Below are 24,596 nucleotides of genomic sequence, written 5' to 3' on the forward strand. Positions count from 1 at the left end.
TTAATCCCCATTGTGATGACACTGTGATCATGGGGAGGGATTAAATGTTTCATAGGAGGGAAGGGCTTTTAGAATACTGTCAGAATTGAGACCTTCAGGCCATACTAAAGTCTTCCCTCTTTTGTCATTTTTTTTTTTCCATCTCACTATACAATGAGGAAGAAAGACGAGTGCTTTGCATGCACAGTAGCTTGATGCTGTAAGCCACATTGCATGAATCAGTAGAGATAGTTCAGTTCCGCCAATGAGACACACTTTTGGCCTTGTGGCCACACAATGCATTATGTCAATCTAGATAGTAATATGCTCATCATCCTGTCACTGTACCTTGCTACTTACAATGTAAGTCTATAGCCACATGAAACGTCACAATTGAAATGTAACAATTTGCGTAATTTTTCCCACCTTATGAGGTCTTTTTCATGAGATAGTATTACGCATACAACAATATTTGGCCTCTCCCCAGCCCCTTACATTGTCCCCATGAAATCAAAGAGTCATTCTCATAGACCGCATGGTTCTTGATGTAGAAACGGACTGTAAATGTGTAATTTAGACTGAGTTGCTTTGCAGTATCTTTCTCAACCTCTCTCTATTTCTTTCTTTTTGTATTTTCCATATTAACTTTAATTCTTTTGTAAAGGTTTGTGTAAATAGCGTGTGTAGATCGTACAATTTGCTTTTGTAATTTGAATTTACAAATTCTGAATTGTATGAGTTAAGATCTTTTGGTTGGGGTCATTTTGTTAAAATTTTCCCTTAGACCATTATCCTTACTGCCATGGTTTTTTTTTTTGTGTGTGTGTGTGTGTGTGTGTGAGCTTATGTAAAGGTCAACTACATGGTGGATGCTCACTGCTATGCTAGCTGTTCCTGATAGTTGCTGCGAGATGGGAAAAAAAACCAGTCAAGATCTCTACAGTGTTATGTTTCGTTGTTGATATTTCGGAGCTGTCATCTGGGAGAAATCTTTGTTGAGGGGCGCAAACTTTGTTCCTCCAAGACAAAGTTAACACCTGAACTTGAAAGATCTGGCGCTGAGGATTGATGGCAGTCTGGTGACCTGCGTCTGACCCCCACATTTCACCAGGTAACCTTATTAAGATGTTGTCTGGTCTAACCTTCACGTCTAGGTGTGATAATGACAACTTTGTCAGCTCCCGACTCCAGCCAGCGCCATGCTCCCAGGTCTTGTTTCTTTTTGGTTCCCCCCCCCCCCAAAAAAAAAGGAAGAAAGGAAAAAATATATATTGAATTATTGTCATACCTCTCCCTCTCTCTGTGGCTGGTCTTTCACACATCACAAGAACTTTAGGGTTCCTTATTCTACCTGCAAGATTGTGTGAGGGCCACCAATTGCCCACCCCACCCTTTTCTCCATTCCTATGTCATTCCACCTGTTATCCTCCCCCCCCCCAAAAAAAAAAAAAAAAATGAATAAAGAAAGAAAGAAAGAAAGAAAAATGTCATGATAATCCTATCTATTTTCTGGTAACAAATACAAAGCTTGTAAAGTTGTGATCCAATCTCGAGGCCCTGAATTGTTGCAAAGAGAAAATGATTTGGTTTAGCGGTCATGGTCTGTGTCGCAGATACAGTAGTTATTCAGTTCATTCAAATGTCAAGTGGATCTCGTGAGCATGAGTGTGAACATTCCACCCCATCCTCATCCTCCTCCAGTTTTTCCCTCCTCCAACACCTCCTCCTGGTGTTCATCACTGCAAAATGCTGAGCTCCGCCAGAGGAAACAATGCACTTCACATTTTAACGGAAGTTGCATCGTCTCAGAGAGCGCCAGTGCCTGTTGATGCCAAAGAGTACACATTCAGAGAGATGAACTCCAAATGTGTGCTATCTGTATCGCCCAGGATTACAACAAAAGCGTGTCTATTGTCATAACTGAAATGAAAGAGCAGCTAACCCCAGAGAAGAAGAAGTTTTCTATCATTTCAGTGGCACCAGCAATAAGGAGTGTGAGTGTTTTTCTATAATCCCTTCCAAATCTGTGTCATGGTTAAAACCATCTCTGCAGAGTTGAATTGTTTCTTGACAAAGACTACTCCACTTCCACGTACTGTTGATTTGTGGGATTTAACACAAGATTGGTCTCTGAGGTTCATCGGCTCACAGCGCGGGTTAATGACCATCTGAGCCTCGGGGCATCATCTTTTTGCTCTTCCCCACCTCAAAAGGCTCTTCCAGAAGAATGATCAAGTCTGTGAGTGTGATGCTGATTGAACTGTTGAGCTCTCTGCACTTGTACATTGTGCGATTGAGAGCCAGAAGTATTTTTAAAGTCACTGGTACTTCTGACATTCTGCTTCTTACTCATGCTGAAGGAACTTATATCATTATTTCTTTGCATATTGGCAAGGATGATATCAGCCAGTTACCTGAATTGCTAGCCTTTTCTCCAGACTGATTTTGCTTTTTACAAAATACTTAGCTGCTTGTGTCGTCCTGAAGGGGAAAGGATGGGGGTTGGGGAGGGGAAGCCACAAGCAAAAAGTGCATGTTGGTATGACATGCACGTGATGTGGGGAAGCAAGAGAAAAACAACCAAGGGCCCAGTGCACCTCTTTTGTGCTACTCGCTAAATGTGGTGAAAGCCCCATAATTGATTTCAGAATTACCGGCACTGAAGCGCATAATGCCCTATCAGCATTCCGCAGCACAAAGGGTGCTTGTTTATCGGCCCACGAAAATATAACAAATCTTGCTGCGACTGCTCGTTTGTACCCGTCTACTCTTCCCATCATGGGGTATTTCAGGCTACAAATTATTTCCGTTTCAAGTTATTTTTCTTCTTCTAATTCTTCTTCCAAAATCATCACTGTAGAATTAATTCATTTAGGCAGTATTTTCTCCTCTTTAAAAAAGATAATTGGCAGAAAATGTTTGCAACTTTTCTCACTCAGAATCACTGCAAGAAGCTTGGCAAGGAACTGAGGTGCCATTTTTTTGTGGTTGTTGTTCGCCACAAGGAGCGGTTACTGATTGGAAGGCAGGGTGAGCGGCCGGTACGGTTGTAGGTTGATCAATATTTGCATTTTTCTCCGCTGACCCTCCTTTTTCCATGCGGATGGAACCTTGCGGGTATATCAGAAGAAGAAATCAATGGATAAGGAGGGGGTGATCGTCAGATGAGAAAAATGGGGAGAATGAGTTTTTATTGAAGAATGCTCAGTTGACTTAATTGCTGGGATTATGGTGCGACGCTTTTCCAATCTGTTTTCTTATTATTTTGTTGTTTTTTCCAACCTGCTTCTATACTTGTCCCCAGTCTCGTGACTGAGAAAAAAAAAATACAACAAATGTTGGCTGGCATCTCCAAGGCGTCTTTCAAATTAATGAAATGTCTCGAAATCAGTGTGGGCATCGTATTGGGTATTTTTCTTATCAATAAGGTTTTAACTCTCTCTGTTGTGAAACCTGATGATTTACCATGATTATCACCAAATTTCCTGTGAAGATTGTATGTGGTATCGGATTGTCATGGGACAAAATCATTTTCAGAACTTGAGCAGTTTATGGAGTGAGGTGAAAGAACGCGGTGAATTTCCATGGATTATCTTTGAATGCTACGGATGGGAATTCGGTCCAGAAATTATAGCAGGAAGTTGTTTTGAACTTTGAAGCGTGAACTTATATTTAATTTGTTATTCTCATGAGTAAATTTTTTATTGATATAATTTTTTTTCAAGACCCTTTGAAATCCTGTAAGTTGCGAGGCTTGTTTGTTATTCTTTTTTGCAGATTATCTGAGCTCTCTCTCTCACTCTCTCTCTCACTCTCTCTCTCTCTCTGCTGTATTTCAGTGTTACGTATTTGGCAGAAGGAGCAACGCAAACTTTCCATGGGCCCCTATGAATGTCTGCAATAGAGATATTTGTGATGAATATGTACTGCTAAATATAGATAATTCATAGATTCTCTAAATTTTGAAATAGTAACAATGTCCTTCAAGGAACATTTGTCTCAGCATCCTTTTAGGCTTGCTCAACCAGGTAGAGGAATTTAATTTGTTATTGTTGTCAAGATTTTCTGCCTCATGGAGAGATTTTGTGGTATGTAAGAGCTATGTACAATGAAAAAGAAAAGAAGGGGGAAAAAAAAAACAGCAGCCTCCTTACTATTGTGGTACAGAAACTTTCTCTTTTGCTGGATTCCGTTATTGCCTCGGGAGTTTCCGCTGAGTTGAAAGGAACGCTGGAAAGTGAAAATAGTTACCAGGACAATTAAGAGGACCGGTAGTTAAGGTTTCACCCCAGTGAAGAGTCACATTAAATGTGTTGATATAGAAGTGAAAGTTATGTTTTCTCTAGTGGTGAGGGAACTGTGAAGCCATCCTGGCTCTAGGACACTCAAGTGACTCATTTGCATGCACTCCACAAGTTGATGGGAAATCTATACAACTGCCACCCAGAGTGAGGAGTTTTGTTTCTGGCTGATCGAAAGTGCGAGGTCTTTGGAGGATGGGTAAATGAGCGGTATTTAGTGCAAACTCTTCTGCCGGCCTTGATCTCCTGCATGAAATTCTACAGATGTGGACAGTGCCGAAGTTCTCTGTACCACAACGCGAAAAGCCTGGCCTACTGAGCCTAAGCTCCTGCTGGGGTTATTCAAGCAAGCGAATAGACTTTTGTGTATCAGTGTGGTGCTTGTGTGGAAAAGAGGTGAAGGAAAGTGGGGTTAATCCGTCAAGAGAAGAAGAGGGCAAAAGGGGAGCCCAGAAGGGAGAGGAGGGTCCCTCAGTGCACATATCTACCTGTGAAACTGACAAGGAGAAGGGGGCAACTCCTAAACCCCCACAGGACCCAGATTACCTGCACACCCATAAGAAAAGCAGAGAAGGGGGCAAGAAGGTAACAAACCGACCCCCAGTGTACTCCGCTCAGTAGGAAGAAAGATGAAGGACACTTAGGGGCGTGTGGCACTGGCTAGCTTTCTATTCCACACCTTGGTCAGTGTCTTTGCCGGGCCATGAACTTGCAGTTTGTCAGAGAATGCTGGAATTTGATACCGAAGGAATAACAAGTGCATGTGGTGGACCGGTAGTGGCTAGTGCAACGGTGGTGGTGAAATTTGAACAAATAGGCCTGCTATACTGAATACAAGAAGGCTCTGTTTCTTCTTAACTAATGGTAAGTGTGTGGTTTGATTCCAAATCCAAAGCCCACAACACTTTTTTTTAAAACATTTTTTTTTTTTGTTCTCAGCTGTTGCATTATATTCTTTATGGATGCAGATAAAGAGACTTGATTGGAGGTAGTTGAAACAGTGTACAAGTGTAGCTTGGTAAATACGTCCTCATTTAATCATAATCTTTTCTTCTTGTTCTTGTTGTTCCTTGTTATTACAATGCCATTTTTAGTTGGTCGTGTGTGAATATATAGGCCTACAGAAGATATAAAGGTTGAGTACAAGGGGAAGTAGTCAAATAGATGTGTAGACCAACAGTGTGTGAAAGTTTGATTATAATGTTTTAGTAGATTTGGACCCATTTGTGACGAAGGAAAATGTTGTACTGGCATGTAGATCAAAGGGACTTCTTTTCCATTGTCCCTTGGTCTGAATTGACACCACCATTACATTTTACTGACATTGTGCAAGCATTGTTTGAAAAAGAAATAGCCAGGGCTGGACTTGCATAGATTGTTTGAATGAATAGGAGGATTAAAGTTGGTTTGGGGTTCAAGAGGACATGGCATTCTTCAGTTAAGAATCTCATGTCATGAGTTCAGGCATCATATGGCTACCTTATGGTTAGATTTAAACAGAAAATGGGGGGTGCAACTTGGTTTAGAGCTGTCCTATATTCCATGGCAATGGGATTCAGAGAGAAAACAGGGGATGGGGTAGACAAACCGGCAGTATCAGAGCCATCTTTGGTGGACAGAAGATGAGGAAGATTTTGAATGGATGGAGGAGGAGGAAGAATAACACAAAAGGTATGTGTCGTGTCTTGATGGGCAAGAGTTGAATATGGTTCAAGAGCCACCGGTGATCCCTTCTCTAGGCCACTTCATCCTGGTGCGTAATCTCGAGATACTTGAAGATTGTGTCCTGCTACCACTACATGTACCAGATTGCACACAGGCAGAAGAGGTCCACCAGACTCTCTGCCTTGTCTTGTAGTGCCCAGAGGCTCATCGGGGCTCAATTCACACCTGGCAAAAGTACAGTGCAGGATCAATCACAGGCTCTGCACTTTTTAGGGTCCTTGAGGGATGTATGAAAGGATTATGATCATTCTTTTTTTCTGCATTTTTCTTCTTTTTTTTTGTGGGAGAAGGAGTAATTTTGCACCATTTCTGGTTTTCCCCATGTTGTAACATCGATTATGCATAACCACAGTTGACAGTCATATTCACTCTTTGTCAGAGATTATTTCATTTCCAATAATGTGGCCCCAAATTAAAAAGCTTCAGGTCCACAGCAAGGGATCATAAGGGAATGATCAAGATATCAATGTCAGCTGTAATTAATTTGCAAATGTGCTCGCGAGAGACATATCATTTTTCACTGTTATTGTGACTGTCACGTATCAAATTGCAAGTTTGTGTACGTGCGTGGGGGTTAGCCCGTGTTTCTCGGTATTTTTTTTTTTCAATGATATTTGAGCCTGGTTGTTCGGTTGCAAGAAGATCACTAAGCATGATGCATTTAGCATAAATCTTGCATGCATTCTGTTATGTATGTTCTGGCACTATATGGTAAAAAAAAAATTGCAAGGTCTCTGATATAGGCCTACATTCTAAAAACTGAAAACAGTCCTCTATCTGACACCATCACCATCTTGACTTTGACATAGCCTCAGCATTACCATCATTATTGATACCATCATTAGTGGTATCATGCTTACAGATGATGTCTGAATGAGAGATAGTGACTTTGCTTGAAGCAGGTGAGAAAGCAACCCTGGATCTGACCTGCAGTAGTGCAAAACGTACAGCCTGAGGCATAGGTTGTGGCGTGAAGATGGGTCCTATCATGCTCCAATAGTGGTATGTGTATAAACAACTCCTTACCCAAAGGCTTCGGAACCGGTAGCTAGCTTTAGTTCTGTGTAGACTTTTTCTACTGGATCTCACTGATTTAGTTTTGAATAATGTTTTTTTTTTTTTAAACTCTCAAGAAGCCGTGGGGGAGGGGGAAGCTGACATAAGAGTCCTATACATAGTAGAGAAATCCGTTCAACCGATTCTTGCTCTGTTGTGAAACCTCTTCTATCTCTATCAAAGATTCCAAAAAGAAAGAGCGAAAGAAGCCCTTGAAGACTCTCCCGGGCATACCCGAAATAGCCCCATGCTCGGCGTATCATAAACAAAAGGCACTCTCCCTTTGAGCCCCACTACTCCTGCTCTGTGATGGGGGGCCCTTTCACACCTTTAGATCCCAACATTGTGCTCACATGGAGGCTAATCCCAACTCGACTAGGACTGGCTTCTTCTGTTCAGGCGGGAAAAGTTTCACCAGCTTATCGTTCGCTGAAGCATTTGCCTGCAGTCTTGCTCACTTCATCCACATTAAAGTTTTAAACAAGGCCTTCTAATTGAGTAATCCTTACCTGAAACATTTCTGTATGCTCAAAAAGAGGTTATGTGATGTTTGAACAATTCACATATCTGTTTTTCTGTTTTTAGCTCACTCGAAAAGAATGGATGATATTCAGTTAGTATGTGATAATGCAGTTCCACAGAGAGGCAAAACCCTATTTATGCTGTACTTGATTTGCTAATGAAATACAATGTCCAAACCCATCCTGACTTCTGTAGAACATAGCTCCCTAAGAAATCGACTATACACATGTAACCACAGTGAGACACTGTATGTTAGGCATACATACAGGAGATAAGGGTATGTGTTTGTGATTTTTCAGGCTGTGTGAATGTGCCATGTGTTTCCCCTGTATTCTTTGGGTAGTAGTCCCATGGCTTTTCCACAAACTGTTGAGTTCATTGAGTGTGCGCAGTCCGTAGACTTGCTATAACACTGCTCCATAGCCTGCCTTTGAGTTAATGTCATCTTGTGTGTCCAGCGGTAATAAACTTGATCCCATGTACATTATTGATCAACCCCTATATGGAAGGAAATTGAGGCATTCTAGCGAGAAAACATCCAGTTTTCAAGGATCTCCTAACCAGGCAATCAAACCAGATTAGGAGTGGACCCACAAAGTCGTGGCAAACAGCCACTATTCACTTCATCCTTTTTAGTTTCATTCTTTTTGTTGACTAAAGACCAACCACAGATGACTATGGGATTAAGGCAGTAGTGATGAACCTAACTGACTTGGATTGCTTTATACTCAGTTGTTGTTGGGTTTTTTTTTCTGTCTCTCTACAGTGGAGGTTATATCAGTAAAATGGATTGGATTCTGATGATGGAAAGTTTATACCACGTCCAGAGATAATTCTCATTGGTAGATGTCTTGTGACAACTTCGCTAGTCATAGTCAGTATTTGCTCTCATTATGGATAAGATTGAAATATTTGGGAAATTTTCTTTACTGATACTATAGATGCAATGTGTGTCCATGTTTAGAAGGCGTGCACATATGTTAAAAAGCTTAATTGTTATACATTGTAGGTCTAACGAAGAAATGCATGAAATGTTTGCCTTTAAACACAAACAAATGAGGGGGGAATAGCAAAGCAAGATTATACTGATATAAGCATGTGAAAAGTGCACGCACAAGGAACATTAAGGGCAAAGTGTAGTTTTGCATAATAAATTTTTGTCAATAATCTCTTTGACAGTTATTTTGACTGAATGAATGTGAAACTGTAAATTAAGACGAAAAATTATGAGATTTAGACCTAATATTTGAGGTGCCAAGAAACGAAACAATGAAGCTTGCCAGGCAATTTATTGGAAGTGCTATTAGAAGCTACATGTATATAACTTTATGAAACCAAATGAAAAAAAAAAAGGTGTGGAGGAACATATCTATTGCTTGTTTAATTAATTCTTGCCTGTAATTTGCATGTTACTTCAGAAGGACATGAAATATTCTTATGTAGAACAACTTTCCATACTTTCTCTAAAAGTGCCTACTTTTGCTAGGTCACCAAAGTTGCACTAAAGCTCTGAGATGTAATATGTGTCTTGATGTCAGATAAGCCTTTAAGACTCACAATCCCATGCAAAGACATGGCTTGCGGATTATAACGATGGTGGCAGCAGTTTGTCAACCCTCTTTACAACAATACTCACTGAAATACCTTCGTCAATGGGACGCCCTCAAAAGGCACAAGTTCAAGGGTTAATGTTGCGGTGCGACATTCCACGCACAAACCGCAAAAGACCGAAGAGAAAGAGTTTATGGGGGGGGGGGGGGGGGAGACACAAAATTCACACAAGCGTGCACACAGTAAAAGATATTAGATAGGTGTTTATTTGCACAACTTTTGTGGCTGCCTCACAAGCTATCTTACAGCCTACAGGCACTGCAAGAACCTCCCACAATTTTTTTTTTTTAATCTCTCTTTTTTTTTTTCCATCCCCTAATTTGACACCATATCATTGGCTAACTTCTGGTAGTCTTCTATGTTGTTCTCTCATCAGCGGTGATAACAATCAGCAGGCCATATCGTGGTAGTAGCTGGGAGACGGGCTGGTAGTGTGGTTGTGAGCTCTGCGCGTGAAGTTTGGGACTGGGATCCCGAGGAAGAAGGGACAGAGTAAATCGGGGAACTATCTACTCTGGAGTATTTGCCCAGTTGAGGGCCCAGTGCAATTGAAAAGGGGGCTTGTGTTTGCTGAAGCGATAACCACAGAGCTTACCATTCTCTGGGTCCTCTTATTTGCAAAGAGCAAGTCAGTAGTTGATAGAAGGAAGTCTCCACTAAGACCTACTTTGCCCAGTCCTCGCCTTTCATGCATTTCAGTCGTCCACTCTTGGAGATTTTTCCTCTTGAGCAGTTTCCTCTTGCGTGGCTCTCAATGGACTGCTGAAAAATTGTGAGAGATCTTGCGGCTGGCTGGCACTTTCGGATCCTATTCAGAAGAGGCTGGCAACCCAATCTCGGTGTGGACTTAGCAGTAAATCACTCTCGTACACCACGTATAGGCCTACACATTGCCTGTTCTTCAAGCCAATAGAAGGATCGTAGCATTGTACTTTATACAACGTGGATGTGGTCAAAGGATTTTGGTTTGTGTTTCACAACAGGAATTAAAGCTTATGTGCACCATCTCCATATCCTATTTTTTTCTTTTTATGTGAATCTTTTGGAACCCCCATCTACAAAATAGGAAAATCAAGACTTGGATTACACTGTGGATACCTACAGTTTTTGTTTTCATCGCAGACAGTTGTGTGTAACTGAAGGAATTAAAGCTGTAGCTTGATGCAGCGTCGATGGTTGGTGGAATTACTTGCGTTTTGCATTTTTTCTTGTTCGCCGTCATGTCTTGATGAGAAGTGATGGATCCTGCGGCATCAAATACTTTCTCTGGCTTGGACCTGCGGCTGCCAATACAGCAGTTGGAGCGGGGTAAGGCCGGGGCAGGCGGGATGGATGTGAAGGAGGGTCACCCGAGCTCCTGGAAGCTCCACGGGGGCCTCATTCGGGTACGGCAGAGGAGGCACTCTGATTCATCCCGGCACAGACTTCACCGGGCTGTATCACCGACGCTCCCGTCAGAGGCAAGCTCCCGTTCCTTCCGTGATCAGTCCATTCTGGTAGATTGAAACAAGTTAAGAAGATCTTGATGTGAAGGATACACTTAAGTCATAGATATACTGTGACTATTGACCAAACCATCATTGATAGTCAAAGGAAAAAGAAAAAAAAAAGAGATCTTCTTTCAGTCTCCCTTTATCAATTGTACATATAGTTATCATTTCCTTGGCAAATCTTTTAATTAGTTAAGGGAAAGCTAGCAAATTGGTGAATTAGTGATTGTACCTTAGGAGAGATAGATCAAGAAAGAGGGACCAAGAGAGACAGCATAAAAGGCTAGAATGACAGGAATGTCTTATTTAACATTCCCATGTGACTATTATGACCACTTAGTAAAATTTAATTTGGGGATTCAAAGCACTTTTCAGATAAGCAGAAGAAAAGGATTAAGTTCAATTCATGGTTTACATGTGTATGCATCAGTATCCTTGACACAGCATTACAGCTAAAGCATGAGAATTACAATGTGAGTCTGAACACCGTGATTTGAATTGCTCTTACAAATGTATAAATTGTTAAAGAGAACTGAAGCCGACGAATATTGTTTGAACATTTTGTCTAGATGTCTGTCAACAGCCGTAGGCTACATTTAGAGAATAATGAGTCTGGTGTGTTGGGCAAAGTACGCATGACCGTAAACAGCTTTTAGACATGATCTTTACTTCTCAAGTCAAGGATGAAAGCATCTGTGCTTTATATTCCACCGACAAAGATGGAACGCTTTGACACGTTAGAAGCCGTATGATTACCAAATAGCTAGTGATCTTGTAATACCTATCAATACATTCTCCACCAGCTGTTAGTGATGTTTATATTTTTCACCTTGTCATCCTGTGACATTCTCCAAAGTGCTTTTCTAGTTTAGGGATTCAGGTGGATCCCATAGTTTTGTGGAGGGGGGGGGGGAGGGGGTCAGGCATGAAAGGAAATCATACAGTGCAAAGTTTGAGGACTAAAAAAAATGCTCTGCCTGGGGATTGGGGAAATTCTGAAATTCTTGTTGTTGATGAAATTGATGGTGATTGCGAACATGTTCTGTTCTTTTTTGTTTACATCATTTTTCCAAAGGGGGGGGGGGGGGGGATATAGTTGCAGGCGAGTTTTCCTACATAAGCAGCAGGCAAAGAGGTTTCTCTCATTTCCTTGAATCTTGTTGGATCCCGGACAATCACTCAAATGATGTGTGCTCCTAGTTCCCTGCATAACACACTCCTGTTTTACAATTGATGCGATGTTGCGCTGTTTTGCCTTGCGGCCCTGATTGTGATATCGGAGTGTGCCATCATCTTGTTGCGGAGTGGTGTACTACAAGAAACAGATGATGATCTGTTTCACTGTACGTGTGTAATAAGAATGTTTCACTCTATGTGTGCCATAAGAATGCTTCCGTACATGTGAGTGATGTATGTGTCCACTGTCTGCTTGAAAGCAATAGTGTTAAGCCTGTGGCAAGACCTAGCTTTGTGATGGATGGTTATCCCTATTGTGTGATCAGATCAAGGTATTCCAGTGGTCCAGACTGACACTCCAAAATACTAGTAAAGAAAAAAAGTTTTTTACAACAAGCATTCTTCTTCATCTTAGTGGTATAAGCTCTTTCTTGAGACCACTTTGGAATTCTGGCTGGAATCTCCTGCACATGTGACAAAGATCAGTGCTTGGACTCATTGGTAATTATCATCATCTGTTACAGTTCAGAAATCAAATTGAAAGTCCCTACAGCCAGAATTTCGATGAGACGAAAGTAGAGCGACCATCGATTTTCATCTCACAACCAATTGAAATGTTATAATGCTACAAGACTTGTGCATCTAGTAAGCTAAGTGGTAAGAACAAAACAGAATACATATCTGTCAACTTGGACTGGTGTTTTAGAGCCGTGTGTGTTCAATCCTAAAGTAACGTTCCCATTTCTGTTTCCACTCTTCTCTCTCTGTAGGTCCAGCGAGTGTCCCAGTATGACAAGGTGCTCCACAACTTGCTGGAGAACAGCTCCGGCTCCGGGACCAGGCATCCCCGGGACTACGAGAGCCTCCTAGACTCCGCCCAGACTGTCCGAGAGGTGAGTCCCCGCATCCTCCTCTAGAATGATTTGGGTTTGCACTGTGATCTCTGTGGCCTCCATTCCAGTCTTTATGTAGCTGTCCAGCCATGATATGGGCTTCACAGCCTGTGGTAAACCCCCAAATAAAAACAGGCACAAGTCTTGGCCACAAAAGTATTGCTTGGATAGTAAATGCTGGTACATAGATGTGCTGGTCCTTAGAGATCCTATCCTACAGTCTTGCCTAGTTATGGTGTACATCATTCTTGAGCTTTTTCGTTTTATTTTGTTTTTTAGTTGTTAAGTTTGATGACCAATAAGACATGGTGATTGGTTGTCAATACCTCCTTTTTCCAAATGATCTGGCTTGGCAGTCCTCAAAGCAATTCATTTCAGAATGAAGATGATATACACTAAAATTGCTCAAATTTACCATAATGTGCCAGAGTTTGGCAGATATTTGGCACTGGCAGGAAGTCATGTCCTATCATTCTGACCTTTAAATGCCCCTTTGACTTTCCAAATGACTCCGCACATTCCTCAAAAGCACATTTCGTGCCACTCATTTGCCGACTTCCAGTGCTTAGAACTGTAGTCATGGAGTGTGTACTGCGTCAATATTGAAAAAACCTGGTTACATCTTAAAGGAACACACATCCGTACTTTCATTCGTCCATGTGAATTCCAAGTGAAGTGCTATTCAATGAACCTTAAACCCCTCTACTTGACTTTTTCTCCAACTGCCCCCCCCCCCCCAACAAACAAAAAAAAAACCAACTGAACAAGCAGGTGAAATTGGCGGAGGTCTTTATGCATGCTCTGGTAGTACCAATGAAACCTATAACGACAGTGAGGGTGAAAGTCCTTAATCACTCAAATTACGTGTGAATCACGTCTCCATTTGTCTTCACTCAACAAGGGTAGAGATTCTTTCCTTTAGGAGTATTTCTGTGGCTGGATTTAATAGATCTACACAGGCAAGCTTTTTCCTGGAGATATTTAATGAGCAGTATTGAATATGAACCTCCTAATGTTTCAACAGATATAAACAAGGAATAAGAACCTTCAATGACGAATCAATCTTTATGAAGTTTTGAAGTTTCTTTGGTAGATGTTATAGTACCCAAGAAACTTCTCAGATGTTCATGGCTGTGGAACAAATTCACGGAAGCGGTTTTCATGTAGTGTCCTTGACAGGATGTATAACAAAATGCTTGGGCTGTTTAGGCATCTTGATCGAATTTTTTGTGCGAGCTACGTAAATTTTAACAAACCCCCAAACAGTCTCATGTTCAAATGATTGAGGCATGTGCAGATGAACAATTTTTTTTTTTTTGTCCTCCAGTGAAGATAACCAAAGTGTTTCAAGAAGTTTTGAGAATTTATCATTTATGCCAAGTGGGACCATTGCATCTGGATTAGCTGAGTGAATGGAAAGTAGGTGAATTGAAAGTTCCAGCACAAGCTACTTAGTTCAGCTGAAGCGTAACTTTAATGAAATTTGTGTAGAAATCGGTAGTGAAACGGGAGGGCGACTACCTACGATGACAGGAAAACCGCTTTGCAATCATTGAATTGATCATTTCCTCTCTAACTCGTCGAAAGAGGGCAGCTGGACCTCGTCATTGCCAGCCCTGACTCATACACCGGCTAGCTCCTGATTACATTATGATGATGGAACACTGCTATTTCCATGGCTTACCTTTTTAATGCAAAAGGGTCAGGAAATTAATGTCTGCGATGAACTATGCATAGAATGCATGACATTGTGTATTTAATGCTGCAATTATTATTAACCTGTTGTACTGTTATATAAGACACTAATAACATATTTTAAGCATTGGTCCATTGGGAGTTAAGGAGGCCATTCACACCAAGGTCTGGTTAAAGTAAAACAAGATTTCAGAATCAGAGCTCTCTGTGATTAACCATTATATCATTTCCTTTGCCGGTCTGTAATAAAGAAAAATGCATGGGTTCAAATTTAGCCAGCTTAACAATTCTGACCATGAAGGTTTCACAACCTTTCCTGTACTCTCTGTGATATACGGCCATCATCTGTTATGATGTGTGATTGAGGGCTTTTTATGTTTTTAGGGATATACAGCCTTTGATGCCCTGCAAGCAGTAAGTCCAATAGACCTCTTTAAAAAACAAAATAAAACAAAAACAAAAATCATATGAACTCTCCCTGAACTGGTTTGCTTGATTGATACATTGGTCAATCATCTGTTCATGTAACCAAGGTTGTGGCTGTCCGTAGATAGCACAGAGGAAGTCCGTAATTTGAGTTTATTCACCCTACCACTCCACATCATGGTTCAAATTGGGTGAAACGTTCTTATCAAAATCTCTAATGTTGTGAAACAACACCAAAGTGCACGAACTTTTTCTACATTTCATACTCTCTGAATGGTCACAGTGTATAGTCCAACATCATTTGTACATCCAATCTTTTCTCTCCAGAGGGACTTCATAAGAAAGTAACCCTTTTTACAATAAAGAATTCACACCTCGGTTCTGCAGCACTATCATGATGTAATGACATCTAAAACAGTGATGCATCTTTCAGCTGTAAAAACTAATCAGAGAGTACACATTCTCCATGAATTGTGTCTCCATCGATTCACTGCATCTTGTGCCAGTCCTTGTTGGGAGGATAAGGTCATTAGGTCCTGTACCACAATGAAATTGCACTAAGTTTAGAAAGTTTTACTCCTGTCCGTCAGTCTGCACATATTGATTCAAGAGTTTATGCAGATCCGATCAGTGCATTCCCTTTTTTTCCTCTTCTCTAAGCCCCCCAATCCAATGGGAAGTTATCCCCCTCTCGGACAAAAGATTTAGAGAGCACAATCCTACATTCATCTGTCTTTGTTCAGTGTGTGAAAGATGGGCAGCGTGATTCAATTCGAATAAAGCTGATCACCAAGTGGTGAGCGAAGCTTTCGATTTTAACTGCCATGTGTGTTATTTGGGATGGAATTCTGTGGCCAAACTGGCTCACAGAGTTTTTCCAACAGACAACTATCATGGCTGATGAGTACAAGTTTGCTGTCAACCCCCCCCCCCCCTCAAAAAATAAAAAATAAAAAAATAAATAAATAAATAAATAAATAAAAAATAAATAAATAAATAAATAAATAATTTAAAAAAAATGAATAAATAAATAAATAAATAAATAAATAAATAAATAATAAAATAAATAAATAAATAAATAAATAAATAAATAAATAAATAAATAAATGAAAATTAAAAAAATCACAAAATCCAAGATTTGGGGGATACAATATTTCTTTATGTTAAACAAGGGATTGGGAAAAATAATTGCATTGGCTGAAGAGGCAGCAGTCCTAAACAATTTTTTTTTTCATTTTATTAATATCATTGTAAACCATTGCATGGTGTCAGGGTGTGTTTTTTTTCCCAAACCACTAAATTGTGTGTATGAGTGACATTGGATCAAACATTTTTGGTAGCTTTTTGCCCATAAGTTTTGGTTTTAAAAATAGTAGTAATTGATATGTTTATAAAACTCTGGAAGTGATACTGAGTGGAGTTGATTTGATCTAGATATGTTATATCACATATAAGTGTGATACCAGATGGAGGCAAGTAGGCATTGTTCTTTGAAGATTTTCATAGAAGACGGAAGGAAACTCACCTTTTAGCTTGTACACTTCAGGAAACTATCATAAAGGATGTAGTAAAGTTGGCAGTGTTTTGGACTAGCTCATAAAGATAAGAACACTGGTTTGGGGTCGTTGAAAGAAAGATTCCGTTTGCTGCTTATTTCAGTGCATTTTGTGGTTAGCCAGATTGAACGCTTCACTAATGAGATTGCAGCGAATTGCAGTGAGAAATTCCAGGTAAGCGTTTGGTATCCGGGCATGTCAATTTTCATATCCGCGAGGACCACGATGGCACAGTTGCTGCTTCTCAATATTAATTGGGCGCATCATTATTGTTTGTGCTGCTTTTGACGTTGTCAAAATAAACATGCTACATTGATTATATAGCCATATTTCCTGGAACGACGTAGGTGGGTAGCAATCTCTATGGGAACATTATGATCTACATGGAAATGAATAGAATGTGACTGCACACTCCACAAACTCAAAGATTATACAATAATAGATCAGGAACAAGGTTGTGTAATACACCCTTTACGTCATTGGTACAGTTTGTAGTGCAAAGGTTGTGATTTAGGACCAGTAATAAAGATGTGTGCCAATTTCAACAAAAGAAAACTTGTTGTTCACTATTTGATCAGTCCCAATACTCTGACAGCAAGCTTTGAAAAGGTGGTGGTATCAACCTAGTTGTCAAAAGAAAGCCGCATTCGCTGTACTTTTCTGCAGTGCTTTTAGTCAAATTCTGCCAGTAATTGGTATGGACAAGTTTGAGGAAGTTCCGTTCATATTCGTGCTGCATTTTCATTGTATAATTGGATTGCAGTCGTCCAAATGCACATGATCCTGAAAGCAAATCAAACACGGCTGCATATTTGCGACTCCACGATCAATCAACTGAACCAGCAAAACAAAGCAAAAATGACTGCCAACAGTTATCCCAAACCAGGGTCACTTAAGTTTGAACTTTTAGTGTATCTCTTTGCACTGTCTTTAAACGGAACTCTCTTGGGTAATTGCTTGGAGGGAAAAGTTCTGAAGTCAGTGTTGAAATTTGCAGTAAGTCTTCCTTATGCTTAGGAGCCACAAAGGGGAGATAAGCTCAAATGACAGAGTCTACATTCCTCGGATTTGGAATGATAATTGTTCCTGGTTGTATTTGTGAATCAATTTCTCCATCTGGTCAGACTACCCCCTGTATGAGGCAAGTATACTCATACAATTGTTGCCAGGGACTCTACGGTGGAAATACAAATGAATACTGGTCCATGGTCATTCGTCAGTCTTTCTTTTTCACTTTCAATTTGTCTTTGTATGTCAGGTACAATGTATGAGAGGGAAGATGAAAACATGACCTGGAAAGATGGTACATTGGCATAGAATAACCATCACTTGTTTGAGTTTTTTGTTGCTTTTCATAGGAGGAAATTGCAGTTGATTTGTTACAGTAGAAAATTTGTGGGTGTCAGAATATGTAGAACGTGTCAATTTCAAAGAGTGTTGATGAACTTGACCTCAGATTTCTACTATCAACAGGTATAAAGAAGTGAATGAGAACCATGTCACCCCCCCCCCCCCCCAAAGAAAAAAGAAAATGGGCGTAGTTTTCAAATTAATGGAGCATTCTGGATTCAGGGAGGTGAGAAATTTTACTCGAGGATTGTAAAATACGAAAGGGATGAATGGATAAAAAGCGGCAGTGATGGCTTTCAATGGTTCAGATGGATGGCATTGCACGTCAGTGTCATGGTCAACTGGAGAGCAACGTTCCGGCATTCTACACATCAGTTACCATGCTGAATGTGATAGGGCTCTCAATCTCAACCATCAGATGACTTGCTGGATTTTATATGCAAAAACCCAACAATGTTTGCTGGTGGCTGGAGCAAACGATCTCTCCCATGCTTGTTTTAAAGTGGGCACAATTGCATCTAGTCCATAAATGAAAATATGAAATTGGTGTGTATGGGGTGGTTTGTTGTCAGCATTGACAGTTGATTGAAGGATTGGAATCTTGAAATTCTCTTGAAGCAGCAGCACTCAAGGAAAAAAAAAAACTTGTCACGATGAGAACAGAAAGGTTGCTAAAGAGTGTTTATGTTGGCCTTCATTGTCTTTGTCAAGATGAGAGCAAGAAGGTTGTTAACAGAGTTTACATCATCCCTTGTAGTCATGAAACTCCATGTTTGCCACGTCCTATTACGTGAGATGATGACACAGGACTTTACTACCATTAGGCTGGTGTTCAGGGATAACTGATACCAAAGTGTTGCTGTTGCTTCTCTCCTACTACATCAATAGAAAGAAGTCAAAATGGAGCCGTAATCCAGAATGGCTTATCTTTGCTGTAATCTTTTGGCAGTTCTTGAAATATATGTACACCCAGATTTAATCTTGTTGCCTCTATTTGATTTTGGCCACGGATTCGGTTTGTTCTGTCAACAAGAGCCGCAGGGCAATTTGCTACGCCTTACAAATGTTTTCCTTCTTTCTCGAGCAAATAATAATCTTGACACAAACATAAGTTTTTCTCTTGAAAATGTTTTTCTTGTTTTCCTTTTCCTTTTTCTTAACGATATGGGATGCCATGTAATAGTGCTTGTTTCGAGATAAGATCTCAAAGATCAGATAAATCATGAGAAGAAAAATTCTTCTGCTTTTGAATAAAAGGATTAAGCAATATTTCTGTAATTTGCAGATTGCATAAAGCCATGGCAGTTATCAAATGATTCAGTAACAATTACAGTAATCTTTCTTTGTCCATTTCAAGTGATATAATGCCTAAATTGAGCACTGCAGTAAAAATTTCTCTCCTATTGAAGGAAATTTGTAGGAAACCGTATTACTTGGCAAGGATGTGGCTGCACATATATGGCTTATCCTTCCTTGAACTGAATACACCGATACATGTACATTGCAGTCCTTTTAGGAACAAAACATTGCACTCTCAAACAAAATATATTTCCTCTTCCGTGCATAAGTTTTCCCTTCATTTTTTGCAATAACTTCATGGAAAACTAAATGAAACACCATCAGAGATATGACATTTTAGCCAATCAGCTGTAAACACGGACAGCATGCATGATGTTTTTAGGGAAGCCACTTTCATTTTCCGTCTAATTTTTCAGTCATTTTTTTCGATGACTTGAAGAGTGCATGTGATATCTGAGCTGTCCCATTCACACGCGTTGTGAGAAATGTCTTGTCTACACTGTAAGGTAAAGTACGATAAAGACTGACATATGTGTTGTTTTGTACCAATCATTTGCATTGCTGTGCATGGCATTTTGGGCAAAAGCCTGTGTTTACAAATTGTACCTTACTCTTCCATGTATGTAGCTCTGTATGCATCTGTCTTTACTTTTAGCTCTTTGGTAGCCATATGCAGGGTTTTTATTTTCTTGAATTTCATGAGTGGATGCTATTCGCAAATTTCATAACACACGAAAGTATTGACTGATTCCAACATGAATGCAATGTGCATGCATACATTACTCTGTCCATAACTGTGCTCCTCAATCGCAAATTCAACCACTTGTGAAACTGTTGGGCATGATTCATGATTCAGGAAAAACTAGACTTGCTAAATATATGGCATATACAGTGTATGTTAGTGGTGCCTATCAAACTTCATTGAGCTTCTGCTCAAATTGTGTATTACTGGGTGATGATGTACAATGTGTAAAATTATCATGACATCCTCTTCCGCTTTGTATGCGACAAAATGTTGATGATAACCGTTAAAGTCGTCTTCACTTTATTCACCCCACAGATGGTGAAGGAGCGGGAGGAGGAGATGATGCTGGCGGAGAATGAGGCCCGCCTCCTCCAGGTGCAGGAGCGCTTCCCTCATGACGAGCTCAACCTCTTTGGCACCAAGGAGATGACCAAAGCACAGGTAAGTGAATGTGCACGGTCAGTGTCACTGACCGCTGACCTCTCTGCCTTGTTTGTCTGTCTGTATGTCTCTGTGTGTCTATTCAGCCATCGATATATTTTTTATCACCTGCTTTTGTGTTAAAATATGTGGTATGTGTCAATCTTGTCTGATTTGATCGAATCTGGCTGCATTCTGTATAATTACATCAATAATCCACCTTTTGGAAAATTGGCTGGTGTTGACCACTTTTACTCAGGAGTAACGATGGAGAGATAGAGAGAGGTCAAAGCTCCACAGCAATCATTTTATCTTGTAAATTAAGAAGGAGAGAATATCTGTTATCCCACTTTTTCATTGTTAGGATTAGAAGACTGAAAACTGAAAGAACTTGCCATTTACACCAATAATTCCAAACCGATTCAACCCTCTTTTTGCATATTTGTGCCCTTTCTGCGCTCATGTACTATTTTGTTCCCTTCAGTGCTGATACAGTAATCATCACAAAGGTCCCCAGAGCAAAGCTCCTCCTCATACAGATTTCTGTGTGTCTCTGAATTATGATGATATTGTTTATTCAAAGAAGGCTGTTAAAAGAACAGGACTTATTTCTACCTGAACATATGTGGTTCATGTGAGCTTTACTGCTACATCATACATTGATACATCCCACCCCACCCCCCCCCCCCCCAAAAAAAAAAAAAAAATCTGGAAAGTTCTTACTTAAAGACCTTCGAAGAACATCTTGGAACAATCATATCACGTTGTTATGATCTCCCTGTTGTGCTGTATCTGTGTGGGTGGTTGGAGAACTTTCACATTAAACCTTGTCCAGATGTATGCAATGTTGTAGGCTGTCTTTGTGGTGCTTGTCTGACAAATCATAGTGTGCATATTCCGTATGATTTTACAGTGCTCCATGTAGTCTTGCTTCAAGGCTCTTGAGTATTCAACAAAGGAAAGTAAAATTGGAGGCATCTTGAAACTTGTCATCTGAAATGATTTATGCACAAGTTTGTCTAAAAGTGAGCACTGGAAACCATGCTTGCGTGATCATTACCAGTACTTCAGTACCAGTAATTTATTCGCCTTTCATTTCACTTGCAGAATCCAAATATGGGTTACATTCTTTGAAAATCAGAGTGATAAATATGATATTGTATGATCATCAACTCAGAGGCTGGTAGTGTAATATATATCTCTCTCTCATAGTACTTGATTTCTGAGAACAAGTATTTATTTAGACCATGAATGGACATGGGGCTACATGAGTCACTAGTCTAGACAGAATAATAGTTTTCAAAATAGAGGAAGTGAATGATATTTACAAAATGGTAGAAAACCTCAGGATGGACATCCCCATTAATGCTGCGTGGAGATATCATTGCCAAGTTATGCTAGTAGTAGTGACTGAAACAATCAGGGTCCCCGTAACAAGAAATAGATCCTCAGTACACTTTACATGCAGTCAGGATCAAGGTGAGGAGCCAGTTAGCTTTTTTTTCTTTCTTTTGCTGTATCTGGCTTACATTCACTGATTGGTGTCTTAATTTGCCAGGATATGGTTATGACTTCGTCTCTGTCTACGGTGGCTTTTAATGTTTGATGGGATGTTGATGGTTATGATGGGAGAGGCAGGATGATGCTGCTTCAACCAGCAGGAGACTTCCAATTATCTGCCCGGGGTGGGATAACCAACCATTCAACCAATCAGCATCTTTCTCTCTCTTCATTTATATCCCTGCTTTGTGCCTGCCCTCCCCATCCCCCCCCCCCCCCCGACCCTTCCTCTCTTTCCACCTTTTCATCTCCTTCAGTTTTTATATCTTTATTCAGTATTCTTTTTGAATTATTTGCCCTCCATCTCCCCATCTCTCTTTGTTGCTTTCTCTATTTCCTTTATGTCTTTTACATCATCTCTTCCTCTACCCATCTCTCATCTGTATCTCTCTCATCCTTCTGTCTCCACCTTGAAGGATGCTGCAGGCATCATTTGCTTCCATCTCTCCTCCTCTCCCTTTCTATCCATCTCACAATATCTCATCCTTATCCATCTAGCTCTTGGTTACCCTGTCTTTTCTTCTTTCCATCTCTCTTACCCCCCCCCCCCCCTCCAACTTTCACCTCCAACAAGTCAACTCCTAATATGGGGATGGGACACGGCTTGAAGATGTTTGCCCTTCCTCTATGAGAGGTTATCAACTCAAGTTGGGGGAGTTTTGTTGATACATATGGTTTTCCTCCTCCAAACAGACTTTTGCTATTGACAGAGGGGGAAAAAATTAAGAAAGAGAGAGAGAGAGAAGCATATAAACCTGATCCAAGGCTAATATGAGTGACAAAAATATTGTGAGAGACTGAAATGACAGTTTAAGTTCAGGTTGTACTTGTGTAAGTGGTGAGCGATGTTGCACCAAAATAAAAGTCATGAGGCGATTCTGCGCGACGACGGAAGAGTAGTTACAAGGAATGCATTTGACTCTTGTCCCTCTGTCAATAGAAAGGGGGGAAACAATCACGTTCACTTCTTACAAGACAAACTCGTGTTACCCAGCGTGCTCAGCTATGAGAAGACTATTGTTGTCCGGTCCCGCCATTCAGTGGCACATTCTTGTACTTCTATGTCCATTGGATGAATGACCCGTCCCAGCTTTCTATTCACTTTCCATGTTCTATTGACTTATCGTTGACAATCGGCGGCGCTGGAACCCAATGTGCACCTTTTTTTTCTCTCTCTCTCTCTCTTTCTTCTCTTTGCCCCCGGGGCATGCTATTGATCTCACCCTTGTCCGGACCTCGTGTTTATCTCGTCGACTTGTCGAATGGGCACGGGAGTTTCAGGTTGCGCATTATATCCTCCCCATCATTGTTGACACTTTTCGATATTCAATGCTGGAGAAAAGGGATTGCGAGGCAGAGAAGCTCTGCCCAGGAGTGATTACGCCATTTGCAGTAAGTTCAATATTTGATATTTACCTGTCAAGAATCTGTGTATGAATTATGACATCATACCAAGTTGAAGTGCATGCCACCAAAAGAGGAAGGGGCTGGTTTAAAAAAATAGGCCTAAATGTATATTTACTGTGTCGATATGCTTAGTATTGCAATTGTGGTGAAGAAACAGAGGAACCCTTTGTCAGATGACAGAGATAGATACAAATTGTGATGGTTTGCTGCTTTTTATTTGCTCTAAAGATGATGCTGTTTGTTGAGCTATTTCCAGCCAGGCAGGGAAGAGAAAGGATCCCAAAGTGCTACAACCCAAGTTACATTTCTCACCTTCCTGCTGAATTTCTGGCGAATGCAAGAGTCCTTTGAGCTATCTTTTGACAAAAAACAAAGGCAACGACCAAAATAGTGAAGCTGCATGCTGAGACACAAAAAGTTTTGACACCCAAGACCGGCATGCACTGTGTGTGTGTCAACAGTAATCTGGACACGCATTTTCTCACATGCCGAAAAATGACCTCAGGTAAGGTACTTCTGTTTGTATTAAATATGATTATTGAAAGGTGGAACTCCCCGATAATGTATCAGTACTATCACTTTCTTTTCGGAGTCCTATGCTGGCATATTAGCTCGATGAGACTGAAATGCTATTTTCGAAGGCACCTTGCAGTTGTTCTCGTTTGAGGTTTGTCGGCATTTGCAGAAGTGAATTCAGGAGTGAAACACGCTCCCTCTGTCGTCCCAGTGTGGTTCCTGGTAACCGTATGCTTGCCTCTTTGAGACAGTGAGACTGTTGGCTAATTTAGCGGAGGCATTGCACTTATTCTGTCATGGAACCTGTTGGAAGGAAACCTGGGTGTGAAACATGCTACAGGTCTGTATATAAATAATCTTAATGGGGAATGTGTCACATTGCAGACAACCTAATTGACCCAACTATGCTGTGATGGCTGCCCCCAGAAAGGGGGGGGGGGGTAGACAAAAAAAAAGTGCCACAAATTGTAGATCTTGTTTCCAGACCTCTTTCACACAGATTCAACTTGCAGAGAAATTCAAATTGATGTTGACAGTTTGTGACCCCTTTTGTGACAGTGGAATGTGGCTGTAAGTGACACATCAAGAAAAAAGCCGTTAACAACCCTAACCGTCATTTTTCTGCATTGGATGCTGTCCACTCCTCACAGTTGAGAGAGGGCCCAAAATGTAGCTGACTTTGTACGTGCCATGGTGGTGTATATACAGCCACTGGAAAAGTTTGTTCATGTGATGTGATGATGTGTGTGTGTATCTGTGTGAGTGTATGTGTGTGTGTATATAGTGTATACATTGGAGAAAGAGGGGAGGGGTGGTAGCTCACATGCATCACGGGTCAGGTGTCTGTTGGTGTAATCCAACCCCTGCCT

At 40.6% G+C, this 24,596-nt stretch overlaps 1 protein-coding gene across 1 annotated transcript in view; it reads left to right on the top strand.

The window, feature by feature from the left end:
- The first annotated feature begins 4,431 nt into the window (after nucleotides 1-4,431).
- The window catches only part of LOC139711864 (uncharacterized), a 47,892-nt gene continuing 27,727 nt past the window's right edge, over nucleotides 4,432-24,596 (top strand). Inside the window, exons 1-3 of the mRNA XM_071623714.1 lie at nucleotides 4,432-5,144; nucleotides 12,631-12,753; nucleotides 20,140-20,265. Coding sequence (XP_071479815.1) covers nucleotides 5,142-5,144; nucleotides 12,631-12,753; nucleotides 20,140-20,265 — 252 coding nt within the window. The 5' untranslated portion in view covers nucleotides 4,432-5,141. The remainder of the gene's footprint in view (nucleotides 5,145-12,630; nucleotides 12,754-20,139; nucleotides 20,266-24,596) is intronic.

This window comes from Diadema antillarum, unplaced genomic scaffold, assembly GCF_040938485.1.
Source record: "Diadema antillarum isolate AM-2024a unplaced genomic scaffold, OU_Dant_1.0 seq00001716_RagTag, whole genome shotgun sequence".
Classification (NCBI taxonomy): domain Eukaryota; kingdom Metazoa; phylum Echinodermata; class Echinoidea; order Diadematoida; family Diadematidae; genus Diadema; species Diadema antillarum.